The sequence below is a fragment of the Pieris brassicae genome, chromosome 10 (genome assembly GCF_905147105.1).
Source record: "Pieris brassicae chromosome 10, ilPieBrab1.1, whole genome shotgun sequence".
Lineage (NCBI taxonomy): Eukaryota > Metazoa > Arthropoda > Insecta > Lepidoptera > Pieridae > Pieris > Pieris brassicae.
In genome coordinates, this window is record NC_059674.1 from 339340 (window position 1) to 366642 (window position 27303).

At 34.8% G+C, this 27303-nt stretch overlaps 1 protein-coding gene across 2 annotated transcripts; it reads left to right on the forward strand.

Moving 5' to 3' along the window:
* The first annotated feature begins 890 nt into the window (after positions 1-890).
* LOC123714883 (neurogenic protein mastermind-like) lies at positions 891-27303 on the forward strand. Of its 2 annotated transcripts, none has more exons than XM_045669514.1 (9): positions 891-1562; positions 7027-7243; positions 12402-13151; positions 17004-17121; positions 22429-22545; positions 23905-24165; positions 24523-24655; positions 25447-25522; positions 25711-27303. In XM_045669514.1, the coding sequence occupies exons 1-9, from the start codon at positions 1498-1500 to the stop codon at positions 26008-26010; spliced, it is 2037 nt and encodes a 678-aa protein (XP_045525470.1). In that variant the 5' UTR covers positions 891-1497; the 3' UTR covers positions 26011-27303. The 2 variants fall into 2 exon arrangements, with proteins under 2 accessions (XP_045525470.1, XP_045525471.1); XM_045669515.1 differs by having other exon boundaries at positions 7027-7234.

The window sequence follows — 27303 nt, forward strand, 5'->3', positions numbered from 1 at the left end:
CTTTAGGTACAAGGGGGTTAAATATTTACGGATGTCACGAGATGTGCAGCGTTTTTGTTGAAAAAAAGGATTGCGACCGATTAAGAGTGTGTTAGAAAGGGAGGTCGAGAAAAAATACATACTAAATGTTGATGTATACGCTAAGTAGTTACATATTAGAACTAGATTCTATGCAATTCTGTCCCATAACGCAGATAACGCGGATTTTTTTATTTATTTATATTATTATTAGCAGTATACAGTGTGAATAGAGATATACAAATACATGGAGTGATCATATACAGGTACATGATCATCTATTGGGGCGTTTACCTTAATACATAATTAATTTACAAAGAGGTTTCACTTCTGACATGTGTACTTTGTACGCGTGCACTTTTTTGTTTTGTCATGTTACCCAACTCTATTTTATCGGAAATCAACTTCAAATATTTATTTTTATTGTATTTTTAGTATAGTTTTATCATGATTTTTTTTGTAAAAGAAGGCAAATCTAATCAAATCCACTGTTTGAACCGACATTTTCCGATGCACAAAAATTGATAAAGCTTACTTAAAATCACATCCATAAATATCGGATCAAATCATAACTTTCCGAGTCACAGCGTTGATATGTATTTTATACACAAAAACTGATATCACTGAGCACTGGTAATAAAAAGAATAGTCATATATTTGTTTACGTTATAGAAGTAGCATCTCTTAGATTAATTCATGCTTCGATAATATTGCTAAACTTTTTTCGTATTTATAGGTTTTGGTACCTGTCGGTAAACATTACCAGAGTAGCATTTTAGCGACTATTTAATTAAACCCTTTAATTTTTATCGACCAGTTGTATACAACACTAAGGTTATGTCAGTTGATAGCTAAACTTCAAAGTAGCGTCGCCGAGTCGCCGTTATGTACCCCGCGCCCGTCAAGCCAGTTTCAGTGCTTCAGCCTTCAGTCAATTCTTGTGTTTGGGTACTTGTGGGCGTTGAACTGTTTATTGTGATAATGATAAATTCAAGTTATTCTCCAATTCTATGAAATGAAAATATTAAATTATTAAGTAATCATCCCATTAGGGTGTTAAAGAATGATTTTGTAGTACTCATATTGAGAATTTACAACTGGTATTAAAAACTTTGTAGCGATGACTGATATGTGAGTTTACAAGTTTTGTTTTTAATATTCCGTTTGTTAAATCACATGATAGCAGTCGGAGCGAGCTAAGTGACTCTTGAAGGTACCGTGTGAATCGGGCTCGTACAAGTGCGTACTTGTAAAAGTGTAATCATGAAAAATGTGCTAAGAGTGTATAGGACGAACTGTTGTTACTATCTCATAGTGTTATCACTACGTTGCTGTACTTGATCGCTGATCTGTAGTTTAAGGACTGAGAATGGTAGTTCAGAGGTAAAGTAGTAAAGATTCACCGTGGAGCATCTGGTTGGAGGCGGTGGCGCGGGCGGCCTGCTGCCCGGCGCCTCGCCTGCCCAGCACCCGCCTAACATGTTGCAGCCTATGGAAGAAATGATACTACCTCCGAAACGTCAAGCTGTTGTTGATCGTCTAAGGTGAGTTGTCTCTTACAAGACTTTTCTGTGAATAGTCTTAAGTGATTTGATTCCAGGGTCCCGAGTGAGTTTTTTTAAAGACCATTTAAAGTAAAAATAATACTTGAGTTCTTAGGTCTGCGATCTAGTACTAAAATAGAATTTTCTTGAGCATTGTCAAAAAGTCAAACATTAACATTAAAAGTAAGAATCGGTGTGATTTAAGTTCTTACCTGAACTAACAATTATATATTCTATAATCATTTTCCTGTCCGGAATTTTCTAGGTATTTCTGTGCACCAAATTCAGATTGATTAATTCTATCCTTTTTAGTTATTATTATTTTTAGTAGATAAATATATTAATTAAAGGAGAGTAAAACAGTGGACAACTATTTGGTATTTAAATCTAGTCCTATTTTCAATGTGTTCCTTTAGTGACAGATTTACTACTTATTCACATTTATATTTATAATATTATAAGTTTTAATAACATATTACATTATTACAGTCAAAATTGTTTAACAACATTGAAAGGACTACTCATATTTAGTTGTAAAAACTGATAGACTTAACAGCCAATGAGGTTATTAAGTACCTAATACAATAGAATTCAGCCGGGATCCTTGATATCAATATAACTGGTATGCTATATGATGTTGTAGTAAATGGTTTTGACTGTATATTGTAATCTAACATAGTAAGAAATGACACTAGTAAGATTATTTTTATATATAGTATTTCATTAATTTGTTCTAAAAAGGAGAAAACATATTTAAAATTATTTAGCCCCATTCCCAATTAATGGGTGTGCGTCTTTGGAAGTTTGTAAAAAAAATTGTGTACGCTTAAGGAAAGCTTAACGCTTGCTGACTTAATTGAATGTAAAAACTAATGTACTAATTGTTTTTTTTATCTTGTAAAAGTAACTTCTTGTAAGTTAATATTAAAATTTATCTACTATGGGATACTTTATAATTAACTTTTTAGCAAAAACTTTCTAAAAATGTTACCTATTTGTAATGTTTTAAAATAACAAATCTGATAATAAAGATTCTTCCTATAAGTGTAGGTGGTGTGCATGTTTGAAATATATGCACTGACTTTTCTAAATATAACATTGCAGTTGCATATCTGAGCAATATGTAAACTGTATATGTATTTCTATCCGCGTGGCTAACGGTTATTCGTGATTATGTACCTTCATTGCATTGTTTCCGTTGTTGTACGTAAAAATTGTGTCGTAAAGAATACATACATCGAAATACTATGCGAACAATAGATACAATATAATAAATATAAATACATTACTATACACCAAACTATAATCCTACAGATTCAAATAATTTACGTTTATGTTTTAGTTTGAAAGTGTGTCATTATCCTTTAGTAGTAACTGTATAAAACATTTTTTTTCCTTACGTTTAGTTATTGAATTAAATAATCTTCCACAAAACGAAACGAAAATACAACAATTCATAGACGTTATTATACTGTAGTATGTTCTAGAAAAGGAAATGGTATATTTATGTGAGAAATCAGTTATACATAATGTAGATTACATGTCGTCTGCATCGCGCGGTGAAAGTAGTCTATATAGAGCTCAGATAAAATTTATGTCTTGTTAATATGTTAAATATTACTTCAAGATCGCAATTATATCATTAACAATAGTTATAGTAGTATGCTACTTGTCGAGACATGACAGTATATTTGGGGTTAGAAATAAACCTAGAAAGTTTTTTTGTCATAAAAGCTTTTCTATCAATAATGTTTGATAATAGAAGTGAATACGAAATTTTTGCATGTATAATGTTCATGTACTTCTATGTAAGAATATTTTTTTATATACCTGCCGTTGTTTGTTTAAATTCTTCTGTTATATTTGCAGACTTAAATTATGTATAAACTTAATGATTATATAAGGGTATTTTTGGCAACATCTTAATGGATCGTCACATATCTAGATCTCGTCATGATTATTGTATAAAATTGAACAATTTTATTGAGACTAACGCGATAGAAAACATCACGGCTGGAGTACAGCATGCAATCATTTGAAAGTGAACGTAAACTGAAAAAATATACGTTATATAAAAAGCAAGGCAACCTTATCGATGTCAGTTGTTTGCGTTCGCGCACAAGACGTGACTGGTCATTGAACTAAACAAAAACACCTACAATGCGTCAGTGCATTACGCCTTCACCCCAAAGATTATTGCCACCGTCCCCAATAGTTCCCATTAGAAAAGCTCCTCAGGGATTGTTACAATATGTACTAGTTTTAATCTTAAGTAGTGTAAATAAACGTTATACAATATAATGTAGATGAGTATTACGGCCATAGTTAATGGACTAAAGATTTCAATAGTGAGGGAAATATTTTTTTTAATGGTAGCCTAGAAATGTATTTACACTAATGTTATGTATCGGTTATTTTAAATTGTCTACGAATTTAAGTATGTGTTTTCCTTATGCAAATTGTCGCGGGCGTTATAAGCTTACGTTTACATATACGTAACGAACCGTACCTGTGCAGATACTAAAATACTTTCATCAAACTTATTAAAAGACCTACAACAAATTCAATGTATTATCATGATTTAATCATGCTTCATACGTATAATTTGTTTTTAAGATTTTCTTAACCTATAAGTTCTTATAACAAAGTAATATAAATAATTAAAAAGTTTTTTTTTTGGTCCCTGTGGCAGTGTACCTTTAACGCTGGCAGCATTTTATGCTGTATTGCGATATTTATTCGTTAAGCCAGAAAAGCACTAGCTTTCGGGTCACTGGTACCTTCTGTTCTGTTCGCTTCATCTCTTCTTAGTTCAGTTCATATACAATTTGTTTGTACGCGAAACGCATATAACACTACATTGATATCGTATCCGAATTTGAATGACGTGTTTCGTCGATATACTTGTTATATAATGGCTTAGGTGTGATTAGGTAAGAATATACGCGATGTTTATGTATAGTACCGGTTATGTGGATGGAGAATTAAACGCATTTTAATGATATATGAACGGTTTTACACGTGCCAAGTTTTGTTATGTTCATCACTCGGCCAACCTCAGTCTGAAAAGGATTTTGTTCCTCACTCATGGAGTACATGTCATTATTATAACATAACATTTTTAACATTATAAAAAGTGTAATGATATTTATAAAAATTGACTTAGACACTTTATAATAAAACTCGCTCAGAGGCTTTATATGTAAGACAAATTAAAAACTTAATCCGATAGTTTTTTTGTGGACTTGGTAGTTTTATGGTTCAGGATTGAACCTGGGTTTCATTTTTGTTACCCGAACCGTTTTTTTACCACTATGATTAGTCATAAACAATAGTACCGCCATGGTAACGTAGTAGTATCAAAACAACGCAACTCTAGTTGAGCCGAAACTCAGGGTAATATTTAGAAAAAAGACAACTCGAACTATGTCTCCGGTATTTCAAAAAGGAAGACGTTTCATAGGTGGCAGTTTAGCGTGATTTAATTCTCGATTGTGAAATTGAGAAGGTTTTCATTCGGGTGCGTGAGCGCAACGTCTCTTACCCTAAAAAGTGATTCTCAGAAGGTTTTTCGTAGATGCGTATTATAATGCGGTTGACAACAGCCTTGAAACGTTTTGAACGAATATTTTGGTCGTATAAATGAAAAGCTAGTAGACATCGCATTAACATTTACCCAAGGTGACCGTCGGAGTTGCGGCTCACTGAACATCGTACAGTGGTATATACTGTTGTTAGGGCACGGTGTGTAATGTATATTCATTAAATATTGCAAATTATGTACACAATTTTCAATATATCTTTTTAAAAGTTGTTCGTCCTTAGATGGTATATCCCTCACATCACACTCACTCCTAATGCTGCCTGGTTGAAGCAAATGTTTATATATTCATTTTTAAACACCAACATGTTTTCGCGATGATATGTTGATCAGCTTTTCAGTCATTAAATTTTAAATAAATTATTAGTAATACTTCTACATAAATAGTTTTATGCTTAACTAACAAGTTAGTATACATTACGTGTTCTTACTTTATTATTTTACACAAACGAGGCAGTAGTAGGTGCAATATGCATATCTTTAACTTCAGGTAACATAGCAATTGATTCTACGGTCAATTCTCGGTATTTAACTTAAATGACGACAATTTTTACGTATCACTTATATAATGATGCATTTTATAGATTAGATAAAAATCTATGTTTGTATTGCGTTTACGTTTTGCCTTCATCTGTTATATGCTATAAATTGATACATTTGCTAAACTCAATGGTATAAATTTCGTTATAAACATTGGCCCTTACTAGTTATTATACCACAACTCTAAACAATGTTCAAAACATTCCTAAAACCGTATCGATGGTATTTTTGAATGTGGCCTAATACGTAACAATATCAACTTTATATATAAAAATGACCTCATCCATCATCTCAGATGGACATTTATAATATTGTACCAGTGCACATTAATCAAAATTAGCTTAATTTTATAATTAATAAAACTACAGGTGATAATAAAAATCCGCCATCTTTCCCTTAAAAGGGTTTCTTTAAATCCAAAGCTAAATACGATTTATCATTATAAAATATCTAAATAATGTTTAATAAATGAAGAGACTTTCTCGTTAGGACGAGTGGGTTATGTATACTATATGTGAGTGAGACAATGACACTATAACTGTTTATTTAATTTCAAGATACAAAGAAAACAATTGCATTCAATGTGTACGTTTCATATACGAATCAAATTAAGTGATAATTATTGTACTCTATAGTACATTTTATTTAAAAGGCTTTAAAGAGACAGTTCACATGGAGCTCTGCTCAACCTGGATATTCAATTGTCATCATGCCGAATCGATGTTTTTGAGTTACAACGATAACGATAGATAAATCTAACGTTTGACTGACAAGTGACAGAGCTTCGTAGTTGCTCTAAAGAGAACCTTCTACCCTCACTACATTTATTGTTGAGTGATAGACCTGGAAATGTTTTCTAAGCAATCAAATTTGAAAATTTAAATTCATAATTTATATGCGGAAAGGAATAGTAAAAAATTCGATGAATGATCCTTTAAACCTTATTTCTAATTAATCGCGTGGCTACTGGTCATCACTCACTCATTCCACTGGCTCTGCTACGCAAAAAGTGTCTTGGCCTCCAAAAAGAGAATTTTCCAGCGCTCCCTGTCCTGTACCACCTCCCGCCAATTGTTGGCTTTCAACGGTAGCAGATCCTCCACCACTAATAAATAAACTAAATAGGCCGATCCATTGGTATCCGACAACTAGGCCGGCTCAGGTACGACCCAAGGTGCTTCAACCAACGTGGTCGATGGGGTGGGCTACCAACTCTTCTATTATGGCATTTTGTTCTACTTCTCATACTAATATTTAAACTACCACAATGATCGGAAGAAGATGTACAATTCGTGTTTCAAACATTTTGTTCTTTGTCAACAGGAGGAGGATAGAGACATACAGACGCCGTCAGTCGGAATGTGTGCCAAGGTTCGATCAGTCGTTCAGTGGCGCGTGTGAACAGCAAAACTTGGAGACGAGTGCACTCCAGAAGAGGTTTCTTGAGGGCAAGGCCAAACGGCAAGCTAAGAAGACAGACAGAAAACCAGACCTGCCATCCATAAGCAGCAACCTCCATAGCAGCGTGCATGTGAGCTGTGTGAGCTACCTTATTTATTATTTTTCATTTTAGTTTAGTTCGTCAATAGTTTTCTACTATTCATTACATTAACAATGCAATTACTTGAAAAATAGATTTCGATATGTGGGTAAAGTCAAAATAAATACAATTTCAACACCTAAATCCTGTAACTAAAGACTGATTTTGATTCGACTTTGAAATCTCGTATTGCAAAGTAACAATCGTCTTAAAACTAGTTTTGCGTTCTGCCATTATCACGTTATTTACGTGTGTAAAGTAATTAGATATGTATATAATTATAGTTTCTCGGTTTCCATGACGCCTTGCGAAGCGACATTGTGTTTTTATACCTATGTTCTTTGAATGAACACAATTATAAGTTAACGTGTACGATTTAGATAAAATACGGTAGAATAAGACGACAACTGTCTATGGGGTAGAATGTAGACAAAGATCAATTCTATTTTTGAAATTTGTTCGTTGTATGAACAAACGCTTTCGGTTTTATGAATGAGGTTGTATAATAGTGTTATACAACCTTCGCAGATTGCGAGTTCTATTTTCAAATACGCAGAAGACATACACAACGTGCAGCATATATAACTTTTTGATCGTATACGAACAAACTCGTTTTTTTTTAAATTTGGAATTTAAATGACAGGATACCTTTTTGTAAATACGCAAGAAACTAGATCCATCTACCTGTCGGAGCTTTTTAATGTTTTAATCGTGTTTATTTACGACACCATTGAACAGTGATAACGCACGCGCAATTATTTCGAGACAAGAATTCACTAGGAAATATCGTATTGTTGGTAAGCGTATGAAGTAATATTGCGTCGCTCTGTTTTCAATAAAACTCTAGTTGCGTTAACATTACATAATGCAGAGAAGTTTTACATTTGAGGTACCAGTTGAGGTGATTTACATTATCTAAGTCCTTAGCTCCGAAGGTCGATTCCCGGCCAAACAAGTGTTCCTTAAAGCCTGATAATTGTCCTGTGACTGATATACTGACAGAAAAATATGTCTCATTAAAATTTGTTTACATTCTTTATTAAGTATGACCGATAATTACATGTAAATATTTAAAAAAATCGTATAAATTTATATACAATAGGGTAACAGTATGAATGTATATTGAATTTGCGAGCAGTGTTGGCCTAGTGGCGTTGTTGGTTCGATCCAGGCTGCACAACGATGGACTTTCTATTTGCGAATTTTACATTGACTTGCACGTTGAAGGAAAACATCGTGAGGAAACCGGCTTGCCTTAGTCCCAAAAAGTCGGCAGTACAGAAATCTGAAGCAGAGGCCTAAAATGCTTGTAGCGTTTAAATTCACATATTTGTTCATAAACGTATTATAATCCTTAATTAGTTGACAAATAATTTGTTAGTTGTGATTAGAAAGTGCCATTAGTGCCAAAGTGACATTTGAGACGTACGTTTAGGGGGTGTATACACGGGACAGTGATAAAGGTTTTTTTGTAGTGTTTCGAATTGTTCTTGTAACGAGTCTTGAATAACCTTGTGGAACCGGTAAAAACCGGCTAAGTTGTTTCCGATTTTATCAATTACAAAACACATATAAGATACCTTTATCTGTTAGTAAAGTAGATTTCAAATCATATGTTAATCGCTGTATTCTTATCTGTAGCGCGAAGAATGCGTAAATTGTAATAATTATCATAAATGATAGATTTTACTATGCACAATTTGACAAATGCTCAGTGGATGCTTTGTTTCAATAGAATCTGTCTAAACTATACAAATTGTATGGAAAATGAACCGAGCTGTAAATTTTTTTCTTGACGGAAGTCGTAAAGTAGTTGCCTCTTATTATTGCTTCACAATGGAGATTTAGCTTAGCCTTGGACAGAGAGAGAGAGACACGTATGCTGAAAAGCACTGAAAAGTTGACACACATTCGAACCAATTCGACTTAGGAAAAGTCGAATTGGTTCGAGAGAAAGAGAAAAAAAAATAAAAAAGACCAATACCCAAAATGCCGGCAATTGCGAGCCCTCTGGCATGGTGACCAAGGGCGTCAGTAAACACACAGAAGACTGAGTACTTGCATGAATAATATGTAATTGATGTCTAGATAATTAACCTGTTGTTTTAATATACCTAAATGTAATTATGTAATGTACGCACAGGCACGGGATGGGATGCGCATGCGATGCCAGAGGGCAAGTCAATTGACGCTGGGTTACATCCGGACGCGATTTCAATTGTCCCTTCAAACACGTGTTATAATTATTCTTTTTCACCTGCCTTGAATTTCTAACACAGTTCATTCCACACATCTGTATATTGCACTAGCAATCGTACTCTATCTGTCTTCTTCTTCGCACTCTACATACCATTAAATAACTGATGAAAACCGCACAGCTATAAGGACTGTACAACCTGTACAGACAGTTTTACCTAGCGTTCACCAAGTATTGGTTTGGAAATGATTTGTTCTTTAATACATATGTACAATAAACTTATTAATGCGAGTTTAGTTGTAAATTAATTTCACGTTTTAAAAGGCTTGGTTGGGAAGGAGAATTAGTGTGTTTATTATATATTTGTTTATTTCGTAATATTACTGTTGACATAAATTATGTGTATTAACAAACAATTATATTAAAGATGTAGCCAAAGAAAAAAAAACTGTAGAAATTATTCAATACATTATATATACATTTAACTAATTTGACTGTGTTAATGATGGTGTTAAAGTGAGTGTGTTGTGTGTATGTGGCTCATGAGCCAGGTGATTTTGCGCTATTCTTAATACGCCTATTAAACAGATTCCGTGATAGTTAAGGCTTCAATATTGGTCGTTCAATGTCCGGGCTGGTCGATACAAGTCTGAGTTTTTTGTATCCTTAGTGTTGATGTGAGGAACATTAAACAAAACACGACTACGAGTCTGGTAGGCAGCAATAAGGAAGGCCAATTTTTCTATTTAATTTAAGGTGATGTCATGTAGTAGCAGTTCTAAAGTATATATTTTATTATGTTACATACTTAACCATACAACCTTGGGTACCTTGCATTGGTTAAAAAGAAGATTATATGTGAAATGTCTTTAGTATATACATTGTAGCGTGGTACAATACAAAACATTCATTGTTATAATCTTGACCAAGAGTTGAATATCCTGTTCACGTGTCATGGATTCCTCGACTTTGTGCTGACGCTCACATATCGGTCCTAGGCTGAGATGACGCACACTTGGATTCTTCATTAACCTGTTTTAATATTATCTATGGCGAATTTTACTTTACGTCCGGTTCTATTACGATGTCTTGTATTTAAATAAATAACTTTATTTTAACTGTTTTAATTTCTCTTATGAGAGAAATTTGAATGAAAACGCTCTAACATTTAATAATCGGTGTTTAAGCAGGAACTCCTCATTATGGTTAATGATTTTTGTTTATATTGTTTTTAAATATTTATTTCTGTTAAAATGTCGCATTGTGATGAGTGCGACAAATCGGCATTTTTTTGCAGTCTTCAATACTTAAGGTCGTGACTTCAAAACCCCTTAAAGATACATCGACTTGCTGCCTCCTCATCACTCAATCTTCAGCCTATATTAGTGCATGAGACCCATAATTGTCTTAATTTGGTCCGACCAACGAGTAGGCGATCGACAGTAGCTAACAACTACTTATATATATGTCTGTTTATACATATTATTATTTATATTTAATTTTAGTTATAGTTGCATGTTATTTAGAGTCTTTTTTGTTAATTAATTATGCACTTCTTGTGCTTTATCCTCTGTAGGTGTTTGTTTTTTATTCCCCCATATTAGTGGGTATAAAATGTACTATGCTTGTACCAAATGAATTCCATTAACAATATTAGAAGACTTTCGAATAGTTTCTCGATGTACATTAACTAATTTGTATCAGGGAATGTCGCTTGTATTTCATTATTAGAGGTCAAATACAAAATTTCATTAGTTAAGTTGGAGTTTCTTATTAACTATTCATGTAAATTGTGAAAGTATTGTATTTAATAAACTCAGTAGGGCTGAGCAGTTGTTGTGCAAACTGCGCAATGTCGTAAGCGTTGCCTCGCATTGTCTCGGACCTATTTTGCGCCGCTCACTATTAGCTCGAGAGCTTGGAAACTCTATTACATATCAAGGCTAACATTTTCATTCGGAAGTATTGGAATTTGCATTAAAATACGACAAATTATTTCTGTTCTTTTTTTTTAATTATTTCCGTTAAAAAAATAGTTTTGGTTAGGATTTTTATTTTCTTTCCTACGTCTGATTTTTGATGGACCTGCTGACTAGACCTTTAAAATTACTAACTTAGGTGTTTTTGCGTAGTCTAGCGTATCGCGACGACCTTATAAAACAAAAAATAAATTAACCCAAAATTACGCATTGCGCAAAATTAAATAATATTTTGTCATAAGTAGTTCGTGGATTTTGAACCCATCTTAGATTCCGATTAAAGTTTTAGTTCCTTTTTAATTGTCAGTGTTGTTAACCTTGCTTTAGCAATTATTCAAATCTAGACTGGTAATTATTTAAAAATATTCTGTTTTTCACACTCCATACTATTCTTGTTAGTAGCATTTACTTACATTTTAATAAAATCTAAAAAAATATAATTTTCTTCTGAGGCTTTAAAATACCTACTTATAGATATTATTATACAAAGATTTATTATTATTAAGTACTGGTCCTTTAATATAATTTAGTATCAAGTAATGACACATACGTAAATTCAATTTATTCATGGATTTCCATCAAATCCTTGAACGAACATCTCATACTAGTTTTTCCCTATAAATGTAAATAAATATTCAAGGTAATTGCTTTGTTTATTACACACATTGCGGTGCAAAAGTTGAATCAATGTCTTTAAATAGCTGTTGTTGAGGCTAGTGCTGGGCGAATGGACGCGTTATGTGAACTAAATTGTTTACTACGCGTTTGGTTGAGCACATGCTACTTTTAATGTTTACTTAACATGTATATACATATAAATACATTGAATAAGAAGCGAAGCCCTAGGGACAGGAACTAAAACGTTAACTCATTAATCTTTTCATTGCACAATGTCATTGTCTTTGTGAAGTACTTACGTAATATCAATTTTATTAAATTATATTTAAGTATCTCACTTTTTAATAATTATGTTTTTTTGCAGCAACAAAAATTTGGCTGTGGCGATTATGAACCACCTGCGAAATTACAGTGTGGAAATGCTGGCGTAAATGGAGCTGGTGAGGCTCTTACGAAATTCTCCGTAGAGATTGTCCAGCAGCTAGAGTTCACGACGTCTGCGGCGGACTCGCAACCGCAGCAGATATCCACGAATGTAACCGTAAAAGCTCTAGCCAATGCGGTGAAAACGTCCGGATCCCCGCCACCACAGCAACCACCTCGAATACCAACCCCACTAGACTGCGAAAGGGAATGCAAAGCAGAATGTAAATCAGAGGTAGCTGACGATGAATTTGTTGGTCTCGACGAGTGTGCTGCTGCTCTGGAGCGAGATGCAGCCTCCTCTTTCCCTGGCTTGGCGGAGCTGATAGGCGAAGACGACGGGGATGATACATTCGAAGATCTCATTACCGAAATATCGGAATACCCTGAGTTCATGAAAGATTTTGATCTGGATGCGGGGAAGTTGAATGGGGGTAATATTGGTAGTCTGGAGCCGTCGGAAGGAGAACCGGCGCCGAGGCCGTATGGGGCCGGGGAGATGTCGCCGGCGGCTCAGACGCTTAAGCATATGGCGGAACAGCATCAGCAAGCGACCGGTGGTGATTGGGCGCGGTACAGGGGCTACGGCAACTACCGCCCCGGGCCGAGACCTGCGCAACCTTCGATGGACCACTTGCACATGTCCCAACAACAGCAGTTACATCTTTCGCAGCCTCATCACAATCTGCAGGTGAGTACTTTGAATTAATTTGCTCATGCGTACTTCAGCTCTATAAATATTCACTTATTTCATTTCGTTCGCGCCGAAACATCAAACTTGCCGAATGCAAGCCGTTAGACAAACGTAAATCGGCAATGTTAATACGATCGTGTGAATATAAATTAATTGAAAAATCCAATGCATTCGTTGTTACTTTTTTTATTTTGTAATTCATGACGCGAAGAGACATAAAAAACCATAGGAGTCTGGGGTATTATCGACCGGGTATAAAGTGCGCGCGCTGCTAGCCCGTTCGCAGACTGAAGGAGAGAAGGGTGACCGCGCCGTGAGAGACACGTCTAACCGCGTCGTCTTCTTCTAGCTCACCCACGCCCACTACACGTTAATATGGTCTTTGGATTTAGAGTACTGCAATGAGCTAATAATGCATGCATCAATCGCCGTTCCAGCCTGTCGGTTATTTTCCTATAGCTTCAGTATGATCGAGTGCACAATATTTGTAATAGGCAAGAAACTTTTACATGTATATCGCTCTGTTTACAAAACAAGATTCGCGACCAGATGTGTCCGACCACATGTTTCGTTCAAACTGTATTTAAAGTTAAAAAATCTAAGGTCATGTGGGTCACATAAGCATCGCTCCTTCGAGGATTAGAATCCCTCGAAGATACATAATATTTTACGTTACACACAAGCGTTACATTAAGGACGGCTGTTTCATACTTTGTTTCGAACAATTGAAATATTTACAGTTAGATTGGAGACGTTAGATCTTAGTTCCCGGTAAATTATGGAACCGGGCCTCGCTTTCTAAAGTGTAACAATGTACGATAAGAGGCAAAGGCCAATGACATCCTATTATTCGAATGGAAAAAGTCGCGGTGATTACTTCCTGCCTCCACGTGTCTCTCCCCACTGTCTTGAATTTAATTAAAACAGGAACTAATGTGGACTGGCATTCTATATACTGTTAAATTTACTACAACGGTATGATTAGTGTTATTACTAATAACAAATATAATGAGGAGTTTGTTTAAATTTGTATATTAACAAATAAATTTGAAAATTACTGAAGCGTGTCCAAAATATTCACGAAGTGTCCAACTCCGGCAAATTAAAAGAACATATTTATTTGGAGCAGATACATGTCTATAGCTTTGTATTGGCAAGATAGGATTTTCACCCCTTTTCGGGTGTAGGCAGTTCATACTTTCTTGTGTTATTAATAGATTTAACCTTTGACCTGTATGGGCGTTCGTGACGTCGTACCTTGAACCGCTAGCTCCTCTGACGTCAAAACACAGTTCATAAATGTTATCTGGAGATGTAAGATTTTAAACCTCAAGCAAGGGGTTGAAACGATTGAAATCAGACAGCAATTGACACAAGCTACCATGACGTAAACTAGTTTAAGATTAAACTTTTACAACAACAAAAAAAATGCTGCCGAAAAAAAGGTAATTTTGGTAACAAAATATACCCTAGTGCACTGGTATTACAACATATGGGATAACGGATAGTGAATTCGTGATTGCAATCGCGCGGAAAGCTCGGACTTACTATGGGTGGTGTCGATTGAAAACTGGACCTTAATACAGCGATGTAAGGGGGTTGCCAATACAGTGCTCATGGCTGGCGCGATGTGCGACCAGATTAAGCGGTTCCGTTAGCTTGTCTGTACAATACGGCTAAACTATTACGCACAGTGCAGCACTCTAGTTTACGGAATAGCGCTTATTACATTCAAAAAAAAGCGCTTGATTTAACGTAATTGCAATTTGCTTTACTTAGGCATTAGGCGCTGGAAAAATGGTGTTAAAAGCCCTAAATGTTTTAGCTAGCGAAATCCGTATAAGGATTTGTTGGATTGGGAGATTTTTGTGTACCACAAATCCGCTAGATCTGGCGGTGAAAGCGCTGAGTTGGCATCACTGACGGCTAAAGTATTACGCGTATATTGGCGAGGGACGTGCGGATCAGAACCGGTTCGCGGCGTCCGGTGGCGTCGGTGTATGTGTTGACTGCTTCATACTGGCAGCTGTCATTGAGACGCTCTTAGCCGAAATTTAAGCTCATATTTGTTGATAGTAATTACTTATAAAGACGAGGTGCTATAAACAGCTAGTTAACCTCGAAAGATGGTCATTACACATTGATTCATATCATTAATACGTTTGATAAATGTATTATCAAGTTCCTTCAGTGCTAAAGCCTTAGACTAGTCTATTTAAATGTTAATAATTAATTTTCCACACATTTATCTAAGAGAGCAGTTGGGCTAGTGGCTACAGTGTGCGACTCTAATCCCTGAGGTCGTAGGTTCGATCCCCGGCTGTGCACCAATGCATTTTCTTTCTGTGTGCGTATTTAACATTCGCTCGAACGGTGAAGGAAAACATCGTGACGAAACCGGCTTGCCTTAGATCCAAAAAGTCGACGGCGTGCGTCAGGCACAGCCGGCTGATCACCTACTTGCCTATTAGATTGAAAAATGATCATGAAACAGATACAAAAATTTGAGGCCCAGACCTAAAAGGGTTGTAGCGCCATTGATTATTACAATTTATCTAAGATAAAAAGTATTTCTTTAACTTCTGCGTAGCTAAGTTAGTATGTATTAAAATGGTTTGCAAGAGTGCACTCAGTTAGGCCTCACTCATTCTAAAACCTATTGGATTATGACATACGGGAGTCGTACTTAGGGCTAAACCGCGTTGCATCTTAACCTGACTTTAGTCGACACTCGGACTGTGTTCAATACATTAGTTTTATACGAATCCAGTATTCGAACACAAAGAGATACAATATCGTTTGGAATTTAATAGGTATTAATAGTAACTTCATGTTATAAGAATTGTAAAATAAAATTGTATGTATCTAAAAACTAGCCGATTAGTAGATTTTGTGTAGTAACTATGAGCTCCAATTGGATCATTGCCGGAACTGCCAATGGCGTTCCCGACTTCAATATTGAGTTTTTGTACGGCACGATTTCAAGGTTGCGAGTTCGACGCTACGGATATACAGAGGACTAATCGGAATTGCATAAAAAACGTCAGGATCGCAGCCAGTTACAGGTACCAGCGCAGTACTTATTATAGGCAACAACTGTTTGCACTTCATAGATGATTCTGAGTATGGCGCAAAGCGGTTATAATAACGTTTCTGGTCGGCGAAAGCGCTAGATATCCCAATTACCCATAAAGATATCCGTTGGAACAGGTTTCGTGTTTAAAAATAAGTGTTTGCGTAGTTGTTTATTTTAATAAGTCTATATTTTGTACTGAAAAAAATATAAAAGGATATGAATTTGCGATTATTTTAATTTGATACATTTCTGGACGTAGAACTCTGTATATGTCTTATTGTTTTTTATAAAGGGCAGTGTTGACCCAGTGGTTTACGCTTGCGACACCCGACCCTGAGGTCTTGCATTCAAGTCACGTAGATTGATATTTCTTCGCTTAGAAGGCAAAAATTTCTCGGAAACCGGGTTGATCATCTCAAAATAATGATGAAAGAAACGCTTGCCATCTCGGATTATATAGGGTTGTAGCACCATTGAAATATTATTATTTGCAGTCATTGGTAAAATATTTGTATTAGCTAAATTATATTAACTCAACACTATATTTATTAACTATGTTACTTTATTTGAAATTCTTTGACGAGACATCTATTATTTCGTAATTTTTGTCTTCCTTTTGGGCAGACTATTCCAAATCTGTCTACAAAATATATTTTTTAAACACGTACGCTCTGCTTGTGATATATGTTAGAATTAACGTAATAAATATGACATACAACTCGACAACTTAGTCTATATACGTACACAAATTTAATCCTGATTTATCAATCCAGGTGTCCGCTGCTCAACATATGCAAGTCAGTGGTGGGAGTGGTCACGTTTCAGCGGCTGCTCAGCAGGGACTGTACGCCACCTTCCACAACCAGAACCCATCACCTCAGCATCATCAAGGTAAGATTGATTTTTAAGTGCTAGACCGTAAATTCAAAAAAGGCTTTCATTTTCGATTAACTTCCGCCTGCATTTCTTCTGCGTGGATGTCGGGTATTTTGGCAAGAGCAGCTCACTTTGTGTTGGTGAAGGGCGTAAAAATTCAGTAGGTCTAGTATAGAGTTTTTGTTATTACATCCGCAACCAGGACTTCGGCATTAACTATGGATGCATGAAATCAATAAATTACTAAATTTATATGTAAACATTTTTGCCAGTTGCATTGTCTGGCTGGAATTAAAAAGAGTGTTCAAACCGATCAATTAAGGCAAGTTTTTCGTGTCAATCTAATTATTTAATTAATTAATTTTATATTACTATATACTATTATGTTACGCAATGAGAATGGTTATTGATTACATTTAACAAGGTCTCAAAAGAGAACTTATTTATCTTTGAATACCACTTGTTATGTACAAACTAAGTGTTGCTAAGTGTAGCGTGTCGATAAAAAGGCTGACGACTTCGTAATCAATATTAAATTGCACAGAATATACACAAGTCGTCATTTTCACTGAACTTTTGCTCAGCGGCGCTATATGTTCTATGGTTTAAGAATGTCAAGCGTTTTATTTTGGTTTTCATGCGTTCTTAAAGTCATTCTAGGCGAAAAAAAATGTTTGTAGGTACAGATCGTTGATCAATGCAATGTTTTTGGACAAGATATCTTAGATTTAAATGTTTTCAGTCTATATTCTAGTTACTACAATAACGTGAACCACAAATATATGAATGCCAAAATTGATTTGTCTATTGAAACTGATTATTAGTGTCTAGTATGATAAACCACAGAACCGTCAACCTTTTGCTCATTGTTCATGGTATAATTTTTGCACAGAGCAACGAATGTCACAGCTCAGAAAGTTCGTTACAATTTATATTGAAATCTGAACAGAGCACTGTTCTGTGGAACTATATTATATTAATGTATGTTCTACCATCTCATAGTTTTATTAATTATTAAACAAACACAATGTACAAAATTAATGCTAAAAAGCATGTGTGTAGTACAAAAATAAATCAAAACTTTATTTGTCCTGTTTGCGTTTGTTCGTCCACATTGACGTATCGAACAGTTTATGCCGAAGACTAAGGGCGAGATTCAGGATCAAGATTAACACAAACTATGGCAAAATCCATTACTAATTCCTTACGAAGTCAGGCTTGGGTATAGTTTACGCCAAGTGAAGGAAATCGACGACTTGATCTAGACTGAGCCGCGAGTCTGGCGCTGGCCAAATGGACAATCATGTCATTAAAATAATAATGAATGTTAAAACATTACACTTGTCTAAGCCGCTACCCGGGTTAGTACGGACTTGGACCGTCGTACAATATGTCCCTGAATCTCTCCATGAGACTTAGACGCGACTTTAAATCTTTTACTATAATTGTATACTTTAGTAGTTTTTTGTATTAGTAGGTACAGTTCAATGTCATCCGCATGATTCATGAACAATTCAGTTTTTTTGAAAATAACGTTTGAAAACTTCAAGAAACCCTCGAACGAGTCTCTTTTGTTTAAATACTTTTTCATAATGTTTTACCCTTTTTTTCAGTTTTTTTCATAAGGTCAGCGAGAAGCCATATTTATTAGGCTGTTCTAATAATAATGACATCGCGTAGAATGTTTCAACCTTTGAAATTTTCTTAAAAGAACATTTTTTTTCTTATTTATATTATTTTTAATTAAGTTTCATAACATTTTAATTTTAAACCATTGTACATATTAGTTATTAATAATTTATTTTCACTAAACGGGAATTCACACTGATCATTATTGGCTTTAGTTTTTGCCTGATTACGTATTAAACATTAACGTATATTCTGAATTTATAACATGCATAACATAGTAGGCGCTAAGCAAAGACTTACTGAAAATGACAATTTTATATTTTTTTCCGGGAATAATCACTAAGTTATCTATAAAGATACATTAAAGCATTGTAAGTAGTATTATTCGTTTATTTTTCATAACACAGTACAATGTAAGGTTATTAACATATGAGAGAATTGAATCTTATCCCATTGTAATAAGGGATATGTTGCCATCGATTAATAGATGTGAGGGGGGACATCTGGGGTTGACGATCTGCGGGAATGCGCCGCGGTTAACACTTCGGGGATGTTATGTTGTATGATAATATTCATGGGTTCTTTTTAACCACAGTAGCTTAGCTTAGTGATTTACTGTGTGGTATACCAGTTGATGGCTACCGAAAATTACTTGGTGTTGCCCAGTTTAGGGGTGCGAATCTCGCCATTATATATCTGTGAAATTATTACGTTGCAGCCGTGTCGCATCTGCAACACAGGTGTACCACCTACTTGTAAAAAAAAATCTGGGAAACCGTTGGTTGTAGCGACCATTGGTTTATCTTCGACGTTTTGTATCTGTGTCCGAAAGGTCAGTACAAGAGATGGAAAGATGAAATGAAACAGGGCAAGGTTTGGTCAAGAGTGGGACGAGTGAGAGCAGACTGGAAGAGTCTGGAGGAGGCCTAGAAATTATTTTACGTATCATCATACCATTCCATGGGTATCACCTATTTATTCATAAATAATTTGAGAAATCCATCCAACTTTGACACTGAACGTAGCTAAAACAAAGTTAGTGATTAGCAAATCCTAACGTAAATATGTTTTCAATTATTTGTATCGTATTCCGTTACGATTTATCAAATGATAGGTCAGAGTGATTTTACTGTACTTAAGTACATGAATATTGAATATGTTAATATGAATGATGATATATCTGATGCTGTAATAAAATATTAAACGATGGCATAGCTTGCATACACTTGATAAATTCGTAAAAGCGTGACAAAGACGCTTTCGAATTAAATTAGTCAGTCACCCACGACCGAACAAGATAAAAATCACGCGAATATACTTGTATATATATATGATAAGCTACCATACACACATTATATATATACATATATAATGTGTTAGGATTCTTATGTGGTTTGTTTGAGTCAAATAATGCCTATACAATCTTTAATTTATTATTAATGATTGTATAAAATCGATATTTTCTTATCTGGACTCAAAACCTCTACGCTACTACTACGCTCTACATCTAGTAAGTTCAAAGTAGGCTTAAATTTTGGCGATTACCTCTTCATCAGCATAAGATCATCATTCACTGGCAGTAGTCAAATAAAGGGCGTAGAACGGAAAAGAAGAACTAGCAATAAACTCTCCGCCACTCTTTTTAATTGCTAGGTTTTTTGTTCATTTTATTGTCTTTTGTTAACATAGCTTTTACACATTAAGAAAACACTTTTTAAACGTATTGAAGCTATGTATTATTATTATAAACTTATAATTACGTAAATAATCTTTACAAAATCTTTGTATGGAGCTACAACCATTACACCATGTTCCACGAGACATCTTTAAGTAATTAAAATAATAATAATAATATACAAAAAACAGATTTGTCCTCTATCAGCAGTAGGCATTGTGAAATAAGACTACGCATTTCTCGTGGGATCAGCACGCAAATACATAGTCGAAATAACTAACATCACCGCATACACGAATTCAACTACGACCATTCACCACAAGCAGTACTGCTCTGTACTGTCAATGGTAATCCCGAATTCAATATTAAGTTTGAAAACTGCTGAAATTTTAACCGTCACGAGAAATCGAATCTAACATCATTAATTATATAAGAATTAAAATGTTGATTGATCACGTTTTTGTGTATATGTTGTTTTTACTTATATGGTTACAAATGTTTGTAAGGAAGTGTAACTCGTGTGTTATGTACTCGGAACACGGAACGTATGTAAGGAAGTCGTATCATAGATGATAAATGGCCGTTATCATTTATTAAAGTGTATATTGTGTATAATAATGCTATAGTTTACTTTATAAATTACTATATATATAATATTGATCCATTTTTGCGCTCATTAAATGCTGTTTTTAGCACTCGACATTGTCGTATTGTTAGGAAGGATTTCTGTAAGGAAATAAATGAATTTTTATTATTAAATCACAGCTATAGTAATATTATAAAAACTGCAGACATATATCACATTGTTTCACCATTGTTATATTATCCTTGAGAGACGTTTCATTTTCTAAACTTTTCAATGATAAGCTTACTAATGAGTGAATTTATAGGAAAACGAATTGTTTCTCTAACATCAAAATGGCGGATAGATCATTGAGGTTTAAACTAGTCTGTCCTCGTCTATGTGTATAATTATAATGATTTAATCACGTAATCACAATGGCTACCAGCTACCAGTAGGCCTTGTCATCAAAGATAAAACTGTTGTAAACACATCTAGATCGTAGTGATGATTCATTACATGTAAATTTATAATTATCTTTGGATATTGTCGATTTGTTCTCTATATTACGCATTAATCTATTGAAGTTCACCTCATCATAGATACAATGTATATTTTTTCTATAATATATGACATGGTAAACATAAATTTTACAAAAAATAATAATATATACAATAAAATAACTAGTAATTCATATATCCGTTATCTAGCTCCTTCATAAATAATTTTGCTTTAGTGTAAGCACAATTTGATAAAAAGAGACTTTGTTGTTGAATATAATCGGTAGTGTGTTGATCAATTTTAAAGAAAGTATTCGAAGCGCCTGTTTCATACCAAATCCGCTATTTTGCTGGATTTTTATTTTGTGTATGTCATATTTTTTAGTAAAGGACTATGCTAATTGTATGTTGATTGTATGTTGAAGTGGCCATCTCTATTGATTTAATTTTTATGAGTGAGCGTCGTAAATCTCCAATGATTGATGATGAAAATGTTAAATGTGCGTGTTGTTAAATGTTAAATAGTCGCTAATTAAGGTTTATAATTAAGTGATTAAGCTTAAGTCAAATGCCTTATTTGAATTGATTTAAATTTGTATTTTATTTAGCCTTGAAGTAGCTTATCAGAGCGGATTTAAAATTTATCAGAACAAAGTTATTCGGAACTTGCCATTATTAACAAATTGATACACGCGACTTTATAATATGGATTTACAAAGTATGGTTTAATCCGGCTTTAAACTAAGTGTTACATACAATTGACCCATATACCACGGAATAAATGTTGCATTCCCTAGTATGTATTTTGTCACAACCTATTTCTGTCATGAATAAAGTTTTTATTATTATTAATTCATCTCGCTTTGATTCCCAGCTAAACAATAATTGTTTCACAAATTACGACAACTTGGCTAGACAAATTGTTTATTGTATTTGTGTAAATTTGTTAATTACAGGAAGTAACTGTGATACGTACAACGTGTCTCAGTCGCAGAGTATGAGCTTCTCGCAGGGCATGCGAGCTCGACCCTCGGCGCCTGCGCAGACCGCCCCGGGCCCTCAGACGCCTCTTGGTAAGGATTTAATTTTGCTTACAATCTATTGGCCTAGTGCCTTTAGGTTCGATCCCCGATCGAATTAGAAACTCTTGGGTAACCTACCCATAGCGAAATTTTGACGAAGCCTGTGACGTAAAACTGAAATTCCTGTGTGCGATTATTTTTTATACAAATGAGCTGGATCGTTTTGTAATGTATAAAAGTGTATATATACTTATTCTTATCGCGTATGTACTTTTATAGCCCACTTTTATATAGCGTTTTTATTGGACATTTATATACAAATTCCAATACTTATCGCTCAAAATGTTGTAATGTATGTACAATTTTATACAATTTTGTACATAACGTTGACGTAAGACTAGTGAGTCGATTATAATTTATACAATATAATTGTTTGTTACATTCTTCTGTTAGATATTTTTAATGGATTATTTCCATTTAATTAAATTACGATTTTATTCCCAATCTTAATAGTTTGCGCACAAGGAATATCCCTTCACGATCTTCCTAACTTCGTTTTCTGAGTAATTTACTTTAAAAGAAAAACAAATAACATAATTGTTAAGGATGTAACTTATCGCTCTTCAGATGCAACCCTAGTAAGGAAAATACTATTACCAACAAAAATAGAATTATCAAACTTATCTAAAATAATAAAAAAAAAACTAAATGTTAATAATATTTTTTAGTTGTAAGGCACAAAAAGTTGAAAAAGTCTACTTTATCCTCTATTAGGTTGTGGTGTTCACGTAGTAAATACAAATAGACACACAAACATATACACACACACGCATTTGGGGGGGGGGGGGGGGGGTCCTCTTGTTAAACGTTACGATAAAGAACACGTTACGGTGGGTTTTATGGGGGGGGGGGAGGGTCAATAATCTCCAAAAATTGCGTGACATAATGCTCACTAACAATACACATATATACACACAATTATTATAAATTCAGTCATAACTTTTTTACAGTAAAATTATTTTCTTATTAATTAAGATTAGAATTAGGTGCGTCAGTCCTTTATACCTAATGTCGTAGTGTTTCGTATAACTATGGTACATCGAAATTGTATTACGTATTGAGGTCACCTATATGAGACGAAATTCAATTACGAGAGCGAGACATGGATATTTTATAACTCGGTATGAAAGGGATAGATATATAATTGAACTACAATTGTATATTGCCATGGTGAATAATTTGCTGATTATTTGATTGTCCGTTTGGTATTGTTTTAAATATTATATCAAACACTTTGTATCAACTGAAGCATTATTGGGATGTTAGTGTCTTATTGTTTACATTAAGGTCGAAATCAAAGAGCCTTATGTGTTAGAGGATTCGTTAGGAAGACAAATTTTGAATTTACAGGCATAGCAGCAGCCGGAATATCCCGCGAGCAACAGGCCAAGATGTTGCAGCAGCAGCAGCAACAAATGTTGCGAGCGCAGCAGCAGCAGCAGATGCGTCCGCCTCCGCCCGAGTACAAGGCCCGTTTCGTGACGTCAGGCGTGAGGCGGGCTGCGCCCCCCCGCGCGTTTCCCCCACACGCGAGGCATTATTCGCCCGATTGGAGGCATGTGCTGATACAGCAGCAGTCGGCGAGACAGCAGTTTCCGCATCATCATCAGGGTGAGTAAATTTCTTAAGTTTTTAACGATTTCATATATATATATATATATATATATATATATATATATATATATATAATCAGTTGCTACTTAATACACAAACATCAGTCGGCACAGGATTTAGACAAACTATATAAATAACAATGTTTTAACTTTGCGATAATTTGATAATATAGTTCTTATATAAATATGTTGTATATTTTTAGACTCTTTAATAAAAACTTGTGTTCTGTTAATAAAGATCAATTTACCAATATATTGTTTTGTTTCTTCAATAATGTTATAGTTACAAACAAGACGTGGTTAATTTTAATATAAAAATCATTAATTCAAAATTATAATTGATTATAATTTTCAGCTGGATTTAACATGGGGAACATGGGTGGCATGGGCAACGTAAGTGGCGTGAGCAGTATGTCGCAGCAACAGCAGCTACAGATGCAGCAAGCGCGACTGCAGCAGCAGCAACTTATGCAGCATCAACAACAAAGGTTAGCAAGTTTTTTTAATATATTTTAATTTAACACAAACATAGAGTATGTTTATTAGTTAACGTAACTAAGTCATAGTGAGCAGTATAGGCCTAGTGGGTTCAGCGTGCGAGTCTCTTCCCTGAAGTCGTAGGTTCGATTCTCGGCCAATGTACATTCTTTCTATGTGCGCAGTTAACATGCTTTCGAACTAAATAGGCTGTAGCGTCACCGATATTTATTTCTAAATAAGGAAAATACAAAATACATAAAAACATTTGTTGTAGTTACATAACCTAAGATAATGTAATCCATCAGGTTTTGGTCATCAGCGTGTAACACATAGGCTTCTTCTTGCAGCTGCTTCGATTTTTCCTAATGTTAGCTTTTCTCATCCAAGTTGTGCCTCCTATTCTTTTAATATCGTCAGCCCATCTCTTGCACTGTCTTACTCTTTTCCATTTTCCACCTCGTGGTTGCCATTCTGTGATAATTTTTGTCCACTTCATTTCCCTTATTTTCTTCATAATGTCCTCTACTTTGGTCGTTAATCTTATCTTATCGCTGCTTTTATTAATATATATTAACTGCGAAAATATAATTAATCTTCATAACAAAATGTATTGAAGATACGTCAGTCATATTGTTTTTTAATAAATATGAAAAGTTTTCTAAGATATTTCAGTTTTAAAATTGTACCCATTTATCATATAAGAGTTACAGTTTTAACTTAAATAAACGTATTCAAAAATGAATTTAACTTTTTCCTTGTTACATTTTACATTCCGTACTAATCGGGATTCGGTTTCCAGGACGTCAAGTCAGCAACAAGCTCCGATGACGCATCTCATTATGCAGCAGAACCAAATGATGAGTGTTCAGGGACAGGTAAATGTTATTTCAATTAATTAGAGACACACGAAAATGTCAATAATTGTTTAAAGTTAATAATAAATTATATTGTATGACTGAGTTATAAAACTACAGTAAAATACCCTCTGACAACGCGATGTCCTATGTATTTAAAGGCTTTTAGCCTTAGGATGGTCTTTAAAAAGTAAATTAATTTCCTTCAGATGCCGAACATACACATGAACCAGTCGCAGAGTATGTCCATGCAGGGCGGCATGGGCATGGGCAACCACCAGAACATGCAGAACGGAATGCAAATGCACTCGCAGAACATGAACTCGATGGTCTCCCAGAACGGGATAAACCAAAACAGCTTCCCGTCGCTGCAGTCGGCCTTCTCGGGGCAGACGGCGGACTTCAACCTCGACTTCTTAGACAATATGCCGTCTTCGGACACGAGCAACCTGACGGCCCAAGAGCTGCTCAACTCGCTAGACAATTCGTTCTTGAATGACATACTGTGAGCGGTCGCCGGCTTCGGATAGTTAATGTAGTTAGAAATTTTGAGAATTCACGTCGAAGTTAATGGCTGCGCCGATCGAAGTAGCGGTCCGTCTCTTTTCGATCCGCCGCGAACGCGACGCGATGGAAAGAGACGCACGATCACTTTGGCCGTACAATGTTACACTGATTTAGAGTTTATCAACGGTTTTTTAATCTAAATATGAATAAGAAAGCCCTCCGGTGAATAAATAGAAGCCGATGAAGCCATTAGCCGGGACGTTTTATATGAAATCCAAAGCCATTAAAATAGCGAATTCGTGACCAATAAATTGTTGACCAAAGTTAAAACGTGAATTTTTCACCGGATTTCGTAATCTAAACGTTAACGTAGCGTTCTTCCTAAATCTTGAAATGTTTTACGACATTTTGTTTGATAGACTATTTATTGTAATTAGTATTTAATAGTTGCGATGACGCACTTGTATAGAAATTGTATAGATTTTTGGTGAAGTTTACTCACGGCGTCGTCCGGCTGAAGCGTTGCCATCTTTCAGTTTTCCATTTATGCGGTAGATTTTTTTAACTGTATACTATTTATTGTTAATATAGGGGTAAGATAGCACAAAAGACATTCAATAAATTTTATTTACATCGAAATACATTTATTTATGACAGTTTGGGGCAATATATTATCTAGCAGTGTGTTCGTTTCGACCTCCTTTCGAGATCGTTCAGTCCGCCTTCGAACGGCCCGAAATGTAGCGAACGTACGAAATGGTGTAAGCCCGGTTCGATCGATTCGGGAGCTGCTTGAAGAGTAAATATTTTGATAAAAGTCCTCGGTAGTGTATATTAGACAATCTGACGTTTCCTCTTCTATTTATGTGGGTAGTTTCAGAATTACCGATGTGACTACCCTCAATTATTCCTATTAAAAGTTTCTTTATGAATTTATATTACTCATCAGTCGAAATATGTGGTAATTGCAAATTTTGAGTGGCTCTCGAATTGAAGCTGAGTATCGGGCGATAGTTTATCATTCCTGTACCTAAGATGTAATTAGTTCTACCGTGATGGTCTCGGTGGTGAGTAGGTTAATCAAATATTGTTATTGTTAAGATCTCATGTATCATTTAGGGGTGAGGTTTTGGAAATCTGGATTTTTTTTGACATTTTCATATTTGAAACTGCCTTATTATTTATAAAGCTCTCTTTAAACAATAGATGTTGACATTCCAGAGCCATTGTTAACGATGTTTTAAATTTAGGACCAATTTTTGAATGTTCTTTTAAAAATAATATTACATATTGAA

Bases quoted from the DNA above. Each gene is read 5' to 3' on its own strand.
- LOC123714883 (XM_045669514.1), top strand. From the start codon at position 1,498: ATGTTGCAGCCTATGGAAGAAATGATACTACCTCCGAAACGTCAAGCT. The intron at 7,244-12,401 runs GTGAGCTACCTT...GTTTTTTTGCAG, and splicing joins GCAGCGTGCATGTGAGCTGT to CAACAAAAATTTGGCTGTGG. The intron at 25,523-25,710 runs GTAAATGTTATT...AATTTCCTTCAG, and splicing joins TGATGAGTGTTCAGGGACAG to ATGCCGAACATACACATGAA.